At 31.9% G+C, this 15,177-nt stretch overlaps 1 protein-coding gene across 1 annotated transcript; it reads left to right on the forward strand.

Annotated features, from left to right (window-relative positions):
* The first annotated feature begins 3,824 nt into the window (after nt 1-3,824).
* On the forward strand, nt 3,825-8,053 carry LOC115697170 (cytochrome b561 domain-containing protein At4g18260). The gene is made up of 4 exons (XM_030624082.2): nt 3,825-4,053; nt 4,222-4,386; nt 6,459-6,607; nt 7,540-8,053. Exons 1-4 carry the CDS (start codon nt 3,886-3,888, stop codon nt 7,889-7,891), a joined length of 834 nt encoding a protein of 277 aa, XP_030479942.2. The 5' UTR covers nt 3,825-3,885; the 3' UTR covers nt 7,892-8,053.
* The last annotated feature ends 7,124 nt before the right edge of the window (nt 8,054-15,177 follow it).

The following is a 15,177-nucleotide window of genomic DNA, read 5'->3' on the forward strand; positions in this document are numbered from 1 at the left end:
ATCAGTCCCTTCCGATGCATACTCCATGCACCCAACCCAAGCTTTACTTTAACCAATGCTCTGGAAAGAACATAGCATTTCTCCAAATGCAAGTAAACTCTGTTGTAGATTGTCATATCAGTAAAACCCCAGTGTTCTGATAAATCTAGGAATCTTTAATCACATAGTCATGTTTACTTTCCACTGTGTTGACAACACAATAAACATGATTAAGTATGTGAAAATGGTTTGGATGAATTTATAAATCAAATAGACAAACAATTGATAAGATGAACCAAAACATACAAATGAATAAAAAATACTTCTGTTTCTTTATTGATATTGAATAAAATGGATTACATTGAAATGAAATTTTATTTAGGGCATAAAACCCAACAAACTCCCACTTGCACTAATATAAAACTAATCAGTACATATCAATTAATCCTAAATTCTAACGGTGCTTTTCAAATGCAGTCACTGCCAAGACTTTGGTGAATGGATCAGCTAAGTTGTTTTCTGTGTCCACTTTCTCAACCAGTACATCCCCTCTTGCCACATATTCTCTGATGATATGATATTTCCTTTCTATGTGTTTGCTTCTCTTGTGACTTCGAGGTTCCTTACTGTTGGCTATTGCTCCATTGTTATCACAAAGTAAGACAAGAGGCTTTTCCATTCCAGGCACGACACCGATACTGGTGAAGAACTTTCTCAGCCAGACAAGCTCTTTAGCAGCTTCTGCTGCAGCTATGTATTCTACTTCCATTGTAGAGTCTAAAATCGCGGTTTGTTTAGCACTTCTCCAAACCACTGCTCCACCCCCAAGAGTAAACACCATCCCAGATGTAGATTTCCTGTCTTCAAGACATGCCTGGAAATCAGAGTCGGTATAGCCTATGGGATTTAAAGCACCACCCTTGTAGACTTACACATAATTTCTTGTACTCTTTAAGTATTTCAGAATATACGTACTTAACAACATTCCAATGTTCCTGACCTGGATTTGACTGATACCTGCTCACGATTCCAACTGCATAGCAGATGTCAGGTCTAGTGCAGAACATTGCATACATTAGACTTCCAACTGCAGAAGCATAAGGAACTTTTTCCATGTCTTCTATCTCTTGAGGATCAGTAGGAGACTATTCCTTAGATAGACGAATACCATATCTAGAAGGCATATTTGCCCCGTTGGTGTTAGTCATGGAGAATCTCTCTAAAACTTTGTCAATGTAAGTTGTTTGAGAGAGAGCAAGGGATCTGTTCTTCCGGTTTCTAATAATTTGAATACCAAGAACATAGGCAACCTCACCCAAATCTTTCATATCGAATTGAGTGTCAAGCCATTCCTTGATGTTAGTCATTTTCTTGATATTGTTTCCAATAATCAAAATGTCGTCAACATAAAGGACCAGGGATACTACTACTTGGTCTTCCTTGAGTTGGTAAACACAAGGTTCATCTTCATTCTGAAGAAAGCCGTAGGTTTTGATGATTTCATCAAACCTTTTGTTCCATGAGCGAGAAGCTTGCTTAATTCCATAGATAGACTTATTTAATTTGTAAACTTTCTTTTCCTGCCCTGGAAGAACATAGCCTTCTGGTTGCTCCATATAGATGGTTTCTTCAAGAACCCCATTAAGGAAGGCTGTCTTGACATCCATTTGCCAGATTTCATAATCGAAAGCGGCTGCTATGGAGAGAAGAATTCAGATGGATTTGAGCATGGCGACAGGACTAAAAGTTTCCTCATAGTCCACACCTTCTCTTTGGGTATAACCCTTGGTGACCAATCTAGCTTTAAAAGTTTCGACTTCGCCTCCAGCGCCTCTAGCCTATAAATAGAACACTATACATTAGCAAAGGGTTCAAACACCATTGTTCATATACTAAGGCTAAATTTAGGGTTCTTAACTTGGACAAGAGCACTTTTGTGTAATAATCAAAGGTTTTTCTAGTTAATAATATTGACTCGTGGACTAAAATTAATTAACACTTGAACCGTGTAATAATCATTATCTTTTCTTCTATATTTCATTTATTTCTTAAGCTCTATTTATTTTATAATCGGTTTCTAAAAATCTCGATAAATATTTTGGTGCTTTCATTGAGAGCTTAAGGAAAGATTTTTCTACCAAAGTTGTCATCTACAACAATGGTAACCACTAGAACTATCGTCGCAAAGCCTACTGCTCACAAAGGTGGAGATGATGTTGCCATGGAGGACGTTAATCAACTCCCCCTAATACACACTCGGGTGGGTACTATGGGAGGCAGGGAAACGTCAAAGGTGGGTATTCGTCTTGCTTAAAAAGAATAGCAACGCGAAAAGCACGTCGATGAAGACCCCATTGACGAAGATGATTGAGAAGATCATGAGGAGGATCCTGAAGGTGGCTACGATGAAAAGGATTGCGTAGAGTATTATGAGCCAAATCTCGAAGTCATTGAGTCGAGAACTCGCAAATACCAAAAAGAGATCAGTGGACCAAGAAGAGGTTTCTCGTTAAAATTCAGGATGCTCTGGCACGGATACAAGCACAATCTGATCCTGAAGAAAATGTTCTTGAAGAAAATATCCCAAAAGAAAATATTCTCGTTAAAAAGTTTAACCATCCGAGAGATGGACCTTTCGCTCCAGCAAAAGACAAGGGGAAATGTATCATGGGTAAGCCTCTGAGCAGACCCACTCAAAATGTTACATGGAGCAACAGATAGGATTGCCTATGCCCTACTGCAGGGTCGTCCAATCAAACCTCAAGGAAGAGTGATATGGGACGATGGACTTTGTACTCAGGTGCAAAAGCCTAATGTTCAGGGATGGAAAAATCACCCCAGCGATTCTGTTAACTAGAGCATGGAAATGAAAGAGATACTCGGAAGATGGCATGTCGATGGTGGACCTCAGGGATCGCCTAATGTAAAGCAGTACAAAGTGAAAGGTAAAAAGGAAAAGCCCCGTAGATGAGACATCAGGTTCAGCATCAATGACAAAATCCGTGGATGTGAGCTCATGGATGACCACACTAGACGATTGGAAGATTAGATAATAACTTTGACTAAATTTACAGACTATTTGGCCCGAAAACAAAGCGGAGCCATATATGACTAAGAAGATGGGGATCTTGAGACATGCTTAAGAAGAATCATAGAGGCACAGCTGTCGGAGAATTTTTAAATATCACAAATGGATCTATACTAAGGCAGAACAAACTTCAGGGCCCATATGTCTAAGTACAATAGATTGATGCAAGTGGCACAAGCAAGCGATGAGAAGTAATAATTACATATGAATTTTTATTTTCATGTTCGATAACTAAATTAGTAATTACATAGTTTAATAACATTAATCATTTGAAAATAGTAATATTTTACAATTACACGGTGTAATTATTTCAATTACATGGGTACAATTACCTCCAAATTGGAAAGAGTAGTTGAGTGAGACTCAATATTAATTACCTCTAGTTATATTATTGTATTACCTAGCTAAACAAATACCTTAGACCTTATAATTATTCCAAATTACACTCGATTCTATTTACATAATAACTTTCTAAATATGCTTACCAATCAAATAAACTATATATAAGCAAAATAATACAGATTAAATTAAATGAATACTCCTACAAACTAAAAAAAAGTATACAATTAAATCTAGCTAGCTATAAACAAATTAATATATATCAAGAATGTTTAAATTATATTTATCTCTAACTAATTAAATACAACTAATGTAATGATCTCTCTTCAAAAACTTTACCTTATTAATTTTTTCTCTAAAACTATATGTCTATGTGTCACTAAAAAAGTCATTATAAGCATAAAAGTAAAGTAAAGAGGATAGAGAGAAAGAAAAATGTGGCTATATATATAATATTATCTCTCTATATATTAATAATAATGAGAAGTTTTGTTTTTCTTAGTGTATACTTTCATCATCAATTGAGAATGAAGAGTTTTGGGATGCTAGCTTCTTTTACTATCTTCCAATATTTTCTTCCATTAGTTTGCTGCATTTCATATGATGATACCATTCACAACAAGAGCCTCAAAAACAACTCTCATGAGGTACTTAATTTATATAATATATATTAAGAAAGATAATTTGATTTCAAGTCATATACTCACACTTATATATATATATATATGTAATTTAATTTATAAATTATGTGTGTTCATTCTTGGATCCATGTCTTCTTGTTTTTTTTTTTTAATAAATTATATATGTATTTTCAGTTGAGTCCTAGAATGATATCTCATATTAGAGTTCATGGAATTCTTCTATGGATTTCAATGGGATTTTTAATGCCAATTGGAATACTATTAATAAGAATTTCAAGTGGAGAAGAAAGTGGATCCACTCGAGCCAAAGTTTTCTTCTATCTTCATCTTATTTTTCAGGCAAGTCTCTCAATTAATTATTATAATTTATAATATTAATCTTAATTTTGATTATATTATGTTTATAACATTTATAATGTATTATATTATATGTGAATGTTTGTATAAAATTATCATTTTTTTTACTACTTAAATTGTTAATTTGGTAGTGCTTAATAGTTAGTTATTTAGTTTTCGAGTAAATTAAATACTCAAGTTATTATAATAGGACCAAGAAAATAATTTGGGTTTTTGAATTCTACAAATAATATGATTATTTTTGCAGTTATTACTAAAATAATTTATATATGTAGTTGTATTATAAGTAATAATTTGGATACTTTAGTAACTAAAAAAATTAAATTATTAAAGAATAATAAAATATTGCAAGCTAGCATATTATTAAGTATTTTAACTACGAATATATATTATATTATTTTATTATTATAAATATTAATAATAAGTTTTATACTTTTAAAAGCATTAATATTAGTTATATATATATATGTGGAGAATTCTTATCACATATGATGATCATCATGGTAAATGAGATCCATGCATAGTCTTTAAACTAATAATTTCATTATTAATTTGTGTAAAAACATCATCATACTATCTTTAACTTTTTTCTTTAATTTTAATGATGGTGTCCACTATATATATTTTATGTTCTTTTAAAATGCTTATATATATATATATAATATTATGCATAGCCCACTGTTTTTAAAGATACCCATCCAAAAAATAGAACAAAAAGAGTCACTTGTGATCAGGGATAGTGAGCCAAAATAGAGCCGCTTATGATCGAATTGTCCACGATGGTGAGCAAATAAAATAGCTACCATCTTGAGGAGAGATGTTAGAGTCCCACATTGCTAATATGTGAAAAGATAATAGAATATATAAGATGAATGAGCTACTTCTCTCATAGCCAATTGGTTTTGAGATGGAACCACATGATTCTCAACATAGTATCGAGCCATATCCCTAGCGGGCTTTCGATCCACACCTGTCCGAATGGTTAGCCAACCGCACGAGATCCAGATAGTGCAAAAGACGCCTGAGATCCAAACAAAAATAAGCGAGCAAATAGCATGGCCTGTGATAAGGTGATTCAATATTGATGAGCAAAAATAGCCACCATCTTGAAGGGAGATACACATGGATTAAATGTAAAAGTATTGAGCCATATATAAGAACATAGGCTACTCCACTCATAATTAATTGGTTTTGAGATGGAACCCCATTCATCTTATTCCCAAATTCTAACAAGGATAGTGTCTACTATATATATTTTATGTTCTTTAAAATTGCTTATATATATAATATTATGCATAGCCCACTGTTTTTAAAAAATATATATAGATATATATAGCTAGTTAATAACCAAGAAGATTAATATGATGAAGACTTGAATATTAAGAAAAGAAATTACATTAAATTATTAACTATACTATTATTTTCCATAATTTATAAATTCTTCTCTCTCTAATTTGGCTTTTGAGTTTGTTGTTATGTATATAATGTAGGAAATATATGTAGTAAATTGGTAGGTTTTTTTTTTTTTATTTTGGTATTTAAATTTTCTTTTAAAGTAATTAAATTTTATGATTAGTTATTTAAGATCGGTTGTAAATTTTTAGAAAATTTTGAATAGTTTACATTGTCAAAAATAAAGTTTAAATAATTACTTACCACACGTATTATAAGAAAAACCAGTTACGCGTAAAACAAAATATGTAAATTTTATTTTTGACATTGTAAATTATTCGAAATTTTTTAAAAATTTACTAATTATTTTAAGTAACTATGACATACACAATTATAAAAAAAAAAAAATTAAACTAAAAAATTTTCGGTAAAAAAATTTACCAAAATACATATTTAGAAAAAGAGAATGTACTGTAAAATTAGCCAATAATATAATATTGTCATAAATATAAGTATGATGATCATGAAAACGTGAAAATTCAAACTTATATATATATAGTTATTCAATAATGATTTTATATGTTTCATTATGTTTATATATATATATATATATATATATATATATTTGTATTAAAATGGGTGATGTGTGCTTGAATTTACAGATGTTGTCAGTGATACTTGCTACAGCTGGAGCAGTAATGTCTTTAAGAAACTTTGAGAATTTATTTAACAATAATCATCAGAAAATAGGTCTTCTTCTCTACATTGCCATTTGGATCCAAGCCATGATAGGCTTTCTAAGACCTCATAGGTAATATATATATATATTTATATATCAATTTATATCTATTTATATATAGTATTAAAATATAATTACATTTTTTTATGACATGATAGAATAAGTAAAATTTTTATTTTTAGATTTAAATAAATTATATACTTAAAATAAATTAATTTTTTAATTAAAATATTTTTAAAAATTAATATTTATAATATCTTTTTATTTTAAGAAAATAAATAAATTAAGTTAGTATTAGGTTGTAAGTAATTTATTAATTATTTTTAGTAAATTTTTAAATTAATACTAAAAGTAAATGTAATCATCATGGTTACATATTTAATGTGATCATTGAAACCTACTTCATATTATATATATTTTAAAATTAAAGAAATTAAATATATTTATATAATTACCGCTCAATAAAAATATTTATTCAAAAGTATAACATTTTTAAATAGCATTAATATTAAGTACTTTAAGATGTGCAATACTATACTAATATGGAGTATTGTGAGTGGTTAGCAATTTCTTATATTATTTAGTAAATTAAAACATGTGGGATCTCATGTTGAAATACAATAATAACAGTATGCTATCTTTTATGCCTTGTTTGGCGTAAATTCTATAAACTATTTTTTGGCTCTCAGAATTGAAAAAGGAAAATTCTTCTAAGGGTGTTTAGATAAAAAAAAATAAAAAATTATTTGGGAAAAGTTAAGATTTGTAACTTCAAATAGTAAAAATGAAAATTTTTTGTATTAATATATTTTTATAATTTTTTTTAAAAAAAAATTAGTCTATTATGTAAATTTTTCATTTTTTTTTTTTACATACCAAATATGAGAATTTATAATTATTTATTTTCCATTTTTTTTCTCATTAAAATTTAACTTTCAAACATAACTTAAGTACTTTAACGATCATTTTTACTGTAATTATATAATTAAATAAAAATTATGCAGGGGAAAGAGAGGAAGAAAGGTATGGTACATAATGCATTGGATATTTGGGAGTTTGATATCATTATTTGGGATTATAAACATCTACACTGGATTAGAGGGTTACTATAAAAGAACATCAAAAAGTTCATCAACACTTTGGACTATCCTTTTCACAACACAAGTCTCTCTTATTGCTTTCCTTTATCTCTACCAAGACAAAAAACAACACTTGGAAAAGCAAGGACTTACTCTTCCCAACCTTGAACTTGCTCATGTCTCTCCTCATCCTCATAATAATAATAATAATAATATTAAGGAGCTCTTACCTCAACCATGTGGCAAGAAAAATGCTCTCATGAACTTGTTTGACTAGAATTAATTATGATATATATATTCTATATGGATATTTATATGGTAATGACTATTGTTTTATTTCTATGGTATGGATGTTTTTATAGCCATAGATAATAGATCAAATGGTAATAAATAAATAAGTGTATGATAATAGTTAATATTTGGGTTGTATCATCATATTAATATTCATATATTATTTTAATAATTTAATATTTTTATTGAGTATATGTAAATCTATATTAGTTAATGTGCACTCTCAAAAGTCTTACACATCAATGATTAGAAAAATGTTCATATACTATAAGAACAAAATAAGGGTATCTACAATAGAATTATTCTATATATCTATATATATAGTTTTGTTTGTTTTTCTTCTTCATCTCTATTTTCTTTTTGGTTTTTAGTATATTATTAGTTTAACAAACTCTTCATAAGTTTCCACTAATATATATTTGTGATAAATAAATGAGCAAGTAGTGTCTTAAAAAGGGAATTACAAGTTTGGATACCCAATATAAATATATAGATATATATATTATGATTGTTTATATTATGAGCAAGTAGTTGTAAGAGATATTTCGTTAATGTTTTAAATATTATGAATAAATTAAGGTGTTGAGGTTAAGATTCATAAATTTTCACTTTAAAATTTTTTATTGTTAGTCACAACAAAACTTGTGACTAAAAACAAAAACAAAAAATTGTAATTAATTATAAATCATAGATCGAGCGGCAAAAATTCTAAATAGTCTAATTAATTACTATCTAAAAGTTTTTTTTTTTATTTATAACTTGCCTAAATTAAGATTTCTTTTTGACAAGTATCACTTAAGAATATGCAATGATGACATTACTAACGGCGCATGATTCTCTTCAACCAGAATAGCTCATTGTTTAGTCAAAGTGCACGCTTATCGACCCATGGGCTATAATATAAAAATCGTGAGTCACGTAAAATACAACGACCCTTAGAAATTTACACAATTAATAAAGCTATAGCGAAAACTAATGACCTTTTGAGCTCGTAAAAAATACATAAAACACTTACATACATAAATTAAATTAAAAAACGAATTAACACACTAAATAATAAAAAAAATATAGACTAAAGTATTAAGAGCACTCCCATCTCATATCTCATGAACTAAAATAATTGAAAAGGTAAAAATATAAATATATATATATATATATATATATATATATATTGTTAAAAATAGGCTCCATCAAGTGAGCTAAAATAGCTCAATATTTTAGATCATGAATAGAGAGAAGCACTATTTATTCTTCAAATATTATTTTAATAGTTTCTTTATATTTTTTAATTCTTTTGCATTTACTATTTTTGGTTTATATAATAAATATATTAAAAAATTAAATATATAAATGATATAGAAAAATAAAAAATTTGATGTATGATATTGTTGACACAGTTTCTTGTCAATAGATCTAGCAAGATCGTACACGAGCAAGATGAACACAAGTAATGTAACACCCTAACTATCTTAGGCGTATTACGTGATTTTTAAACGTACTGTGCAGCTCGTTGCTAATCAACGAGGTTTATGGAAAAACGTGATTAATTAAAATTTTGCTTTTTCATTAAACTTATAAACCATTTTACAAAAAGTCTCGGGATCCCGATTTATAAAAATATTTACAAACGTTTTTAATGTTCAACTTTTACATCAAAATAAAGTCGTCTAACGACAGTTACAAAATCTCAGCCCTGCTGTCCCGAGGATCGTACGCTCCAGGCCTAACCGCCCCGACATGTACAATCTCAAATGCTCGGTCACGGTCCATCAGCTACAGCCTTGCCTTTACCTACACATGAACGTAAATTGTGAGTCGACAGACTCAGTAAGAAAAGCATACTAATATCATACATAAAACTGACTGCCGTGTCCAACACGATACTGAGTCCCGCTACTGCCATGTCCAACATGGTACTGAGCCACTACTGCCATGTCCAACATGGTACTGAGTTCTGAACGTTCATAGGGACGGTACTATTGACACGTAACAACCTGATCGGTCGAACCGGTCATACTCACATTCTTGGTCATACTCGGCTGTACCGACGTGTTACTATATCCTCACGATCGGTCGAACCGGTCATACTCCGCCGTCTTGGTCATACTCCGGCTCGTACCGACGGGATACGTCAATAGCACGGAACCACCAACCAAGTGTCACTGATCGGTCAAACCGGTCATACTCCGCCGTCGGTCATACTCCAGCCTGTACCGACGTGACAGGGTTGGATGGTTCGAAGCCAACATACAACTAATGTAATCTAATAGGCTTCCTACATGCTCGCTAAACATGTAATCTACATATGCATACTGTTATACTAATCTTACCTGGATTCCGATTTCGTGTGCGGCCAACCCGACCGGAACCGAAGCGAACGGCGGACATCGGCTCCTAAACCATAAAAATCACAACGCTATAAGTTGACACGCTAAATCACTTCCCGGGGACTAAAACTTGAAACTAAAAGTTTCCCTCTCGATAAAAAGCATGGCAAGACCCCTAAAAACCCAAAAACGAGGAAAACTAGTGGTTCGAAAAATCCCCAACCTAAGAATCGGTTGCCCAACCGAATTCGGCTCGGGAAATTTCGAACCCCCATCCGAATTCCGATGCTCAACCGAATTCGGTTCCTCGCGAGCAAGAAACATAAAATCTCATAACTTGACCAATTCGACCCCAATTGGTCCCAAACTTTCCAGACCTGTTCTAAATACCCTAAAGAACAAATCCAAGGCAACAAACCTACCCAGAAACCACAAATACAAAATTTGCCATTGGAGCTCAAGCTTTGAGTTCCAAACTCAAGCTTGAGCAAACCACCTAAACAAGCAATCAAACTAGCTTAAAACCCCTTAAACTAGCATAATATAACCTCTGCAAACTAACAGAAACATCCAGCAATAACACAGCAACATATCATAGCATTTCATCCAAAAATCACATATTTTACATAAAAACAACAAAGCTTTGAACACCCTATCTAGCATGCTTCAAACCACTCAATTAACATCACATAACATACTTTGAATCACATAATTTAACCATAAAAACACAGCAGCAAACTCAACTAGAAATCATGCATGCATCTCATTTTTTTCACATTTTTCTTAAGAAATTTAAAGAGAAGGAACTAGGGAACACATACCACAACAAGGGATCTCTAGAGTAGCAAATTAGGGCTTGAATCTCTACCAAAAATCCCAGCTTGAACCCCCAAGTCTCAGCCGAAATGCAAGAGGAAAAGAGAGAGAGAGTTTTCTATTTGATTTTTTCTAATTTCTTTAAAATTTGACTAAGTGATGGAATTTTGAGAAAAAGGAATATAACACATTTTATTTCAGCCAAATAATCACATAATTAATTATTTATTTTCCATTTAATAAATCATATAAGACAAAACACTAATGGGGCAAAAAGACCATTTTGCCCCTCCACCATAAAATCACATAAATCATACTAAAGGGGTATTTTTGGGACATTCTAAATTCCCGGCCATTCCCGACATTCCCAATGTCTAAAACCCGTCCCCAAAATACTAACATACTAAGTTGTGATTTCTACTGAGCCAAACGTCGCGTTCCAAAATACCGGACACCGGAAATGCGAAACATAAAAGCTACTGATAACATACTCATGCATATCTGAATTCCATAAATATCAATACTAAATTATTTAAATAGCTATAAATAATTTCATGATTAACATAAATAACTGCTAATTTCCAAATTAACCAAGCGGGCTTTACAAGTAATTATCAATCAAAGTAAATCGGTTTGTAGAAAACAAAATTAACGAGATGAACACAATGTTTTATAATGGTTCACCCCCTTTCAGCGATAATAAGTTAGTCAACTTTGAGTTTTATTAATCTCAATGCTTAAGAACAATTCTCCAGAGTTATGTTCTCTAAAAATTTAGTTCTCAAATGAGATTTTAGAGTGAAGGAAGGAGCGAATGTCAATGTAAATATTTTTTAGTTTGTATGAAACTAATTTTATTATTATTTGATATTTGAACAACATTTTTGTTAATTCTATTTTTGGCATATTTAATTGACAAAAATATTTTATTATTTAATGTATATTTCGGCTGGCATATATTTACTGTTTGATGTGCTTTAATATTCTTGGTGATGGAGTCAATTTTTCCTGTGAACCGGTATGACCTCATTCTATTACTTCATTAGTTTGATAAAATAATTTCTGATTATTCTTATGAGTTTGATTTTTTCATCAGGGACAAAGACAAATGGACATTGTGAATTCTAGTTGCAAAAATATCAAGGTTATTTTATTTTTCTGTCTTTTAATCAAAAAATAAAAAAAAAACAAAAAACAAAAAAAATACAAAAAAAAATACAAAAAAAAAGGTTCGTGATCGAGTAGTCAAGTGAGCTTTGTTAAAAATGTTGTTATTTTTTTTGTTATGTTTCATTATGTTCTTAGACACAATTTTTGCTCTTAAGTGGTGATTAGTGCTTTTGTGTCTTGGTGTGTTCTCTTGTTCCTTATTTGCAATTTTTTCTTTGGGGGGCATTTTCTAAAAAAATAAAAGAAAAAGGGGGGCACATTTTTTTCGAATCCTTGTAAATATTTTTCCTTTTATTTTTTTTTCATTTCTTGGAAACATGTTTTAATTGTATTTATTTAGAATGTTTCCTTTATTTGTGGAGATTTGGTCTTTTTGGTGTTTATAGGAAACTTGTTCTTAAATAATTAATTTTATTTTTGGTTTCCTTTTTTGGTGGCTATTTCGGATTTGGTGGGGTTTTTATTTCTTGGATTTTGTGGGAATATATGGTTTCCTTTTTTCATTTAAGGAAACATTGACCACATTTGAAAAACCTTTCTTTGGTTTCCTTTTTCTTTCCACACGTGGGTCAAAGGTAAGGAAGTTACCTTCCTTTTCAGTTTTTTTTATTTTGGGCATTTAAAATTGAAAGTTATATATTCTCAACTTCCCATAATCCCACGATCACCACTCTCTCTTCTCTTTTTATTTTTTCTCTCAAAGGTCTAACATTGTTCAAAGTGTAAGAGGGTTTGTGTTCTAGGGTTTCAAAGAAAAAATGGCCAAAACTAAGAATGCCCAACCATCCAAGAAGCCCACTCGTGGATCTGCGTCTGCTTCACCGGTGTCTCCGCCTGCGCCGCCTGCTCCAAAGAACCGAGCTTCTGGTTCGTCTTCTGCTCCGACGAAGTCTGCCAAGAAATCGAAGACCCAAGCTCGAAAATCAGTGGCAAAATTCTCATCTCCTCTTGTTGGTGCCTCTCCTGTTGCTTCTCCAACACCTGGGTTGGGTGATCATGATGAATCCCATTCATCCGATCACACATTGTCGAAGTCCTCTTCTTCGAATGGTGCTCCTAATGTCGACCAAGCTTTGGTGACTTTGCCCACGGTGAGTTCTCGAACAAGTTCCAAGGTTTCCACTCCTTCAAAGCCTGAAGTGGTTAAACCTAAAATTGTATCCAAAGGGAAAAAGGTGGTTTCTTCATCTTCAAAGGGCAAAAATCTCAAGGAGAATCCCCCTTCGGTCTCTTCCTCGGATTCTGAACCAGAAGAAAGTGAGGAGGATCATGATTCAGAGGGCTTGTCCGATTCAAGTGAAGAATTTGTGCCCAAAGATCTTCCTGTTGTTGATGATTCTAGATCCGAGAGTGAAGAACCAGAAACTGAGCCTGTCACTACAGAATCTGTTCCAGTCCCTCTTGCTGTTCCAAAGAAGGACAAAGGAAAAAGGCCCATTGTCTCTACAAATCCTGTTCTTCCTCAGAAAAGAAAGAGGCCCTCTGGTATTTCTCTTGATAACTTCAAGCCCCACTCTCATTATTTTTGTTATAATGATCATGCTAGAGATATGAAATTCTATGAGAATAGGAATTTTACTGTGGAGAAAAATTTTAATGTTATTGCTCATAAGCCTTTTGGAGTGTATAACATGTTGAAAGAAAGACAATGGGTAGATACCTTGATCGGTTTTGATGGGTATGTGGATAGAATTGTGAAGGAATTTTATGCTAACATCACTGATGAGTTTCTCGATGAGGACTCTTTCATGTTTGGCAAAGTTTTTGTCAGAGGACACTGGTATTCCTTTACTGTGAAGGATGTTGCTGAGGCACTCAATTTGCCTATGGGAATTGAGCCAACTGATGTGGAGTTTGATCGTCAAAAGGTGTTCGGTTATCTCTCTGGTGATAATGAAATTGAACTCTTCGACACCATGCATATGTCTCAACTCACCTATCAACATGCTCCTCTCATGAGGTTTGCCCTATCCAATTGGTTTCCTTGCTCCAATCCGGTAAATGTTTCAAATGAACTTGCTTTCTTTTTGTATAAAGTTTCAATTGGTGCTAAAATTGATTTGGCTGACATGATTTGGGAGCAAATTGTTTCTCTTGTGCTTTTTATTAATGTTTATTTGAACTTATGACTTTGTCCATGTTTGTTTTTGTTATCTTTGGCTCCTTGATAGACAAAAAGGGGGAGTAGTATTATTTTTTTGGATTCATTGAACTCTTTGTTACAACTCTGGACCCTTGGTTTTAGGGGGAGTTGCTTGTTTGTGGTTTAACACTTTTCCATTTAAAAAGTTGTGTTCTTCGGTTTGCAAGCTTTTCCGTCCAAAAAAAGTTATATGTTTTATGTGTTAGAGAGCTTTCATGCAGGGGGAGTATTTTCTATACTCTTGTATCTTTAAAAAGCTATTTGCTTTGGTTTCTAACACTTGATGCAGGTTTTCTCATAATAAAATGTTTTGTCAATCAAAGTGCCAAAGGGGGAGATTGTTAATTCCATTTTTGGCATATTTAATTGACAAAAATATTTTATTATTTAATGTATATTTCGGCTGGCATATATTGATATGGTTTCCATATTTGTGTAAATCAAACTTGAAAGGAAAGTTGTCTAGCTTTCCTATTTTTGGAAAAAAAGGTAAAAATGGTAAGTTTGGTTACCCATTTCGTTTTTATCTAACCAGCTGTGTAATCTGATCTTGTGTTGAGTTTCTCATTTTCTTAGATCAGGTTTCTTGAAGAGAAAACCGGAGCTAGACTTTCCTTTTCTATAAAAGGAAAGTTGTAGTTACTGCCCACGATTTTGTATGTACAGAAACGGAAATTCCTGGACTGATTGAAGAATTATTTTAGGGAAGTTTCTAGTGGGTTGAGGTCTTGTTCAGACTGAATGTAAGCTGTCTATGAGATGTATATTCATTATAAATACATCTTATAGTAGCTAGGTTTTGTATCTCTTTCATAC

This window comes from Cannabis sativa, chromosome 7, assembly GCF_029168945.1.
Source record: "Cannabis sativa cultivar Pink pepper isolate KNU-18-1 chromosome 7, ASM2916894v1, whole genome shotgun sequence".
NCBI classification, from domain to species: domain Eukaryota; kingdom Viridiplantae; phylum Streptophyta; class Magnoliopsida; order Rosales; family Cannabaceae; genus Cannabis; species Cannabis sativa.

Bases quoted from the DNA above. Each gene is read 5' to 3' on its own strand.
- LOC115697170 (XM_030624082.2), top strand. From the start codon at position 3,886: ATGAGAAGTTTTGTTTTTCTTAGTGTATACTTTCATCATCAATTGAGA. The intron at 4,054-4,221 runs GTACTTAATTTA...ATGTATTTTCAG, and splicing joins TCAAAAACAACTCTCATGAG to TTGAGTCCTAGAATGATATC. The intron at 6,608-7,539 runs GTAATATATATA...AAAATTATGCAG, and splicing joins GGCTTTCTAAGACCTCATAG to GGGAAAGAGAGGAAGAAAGG.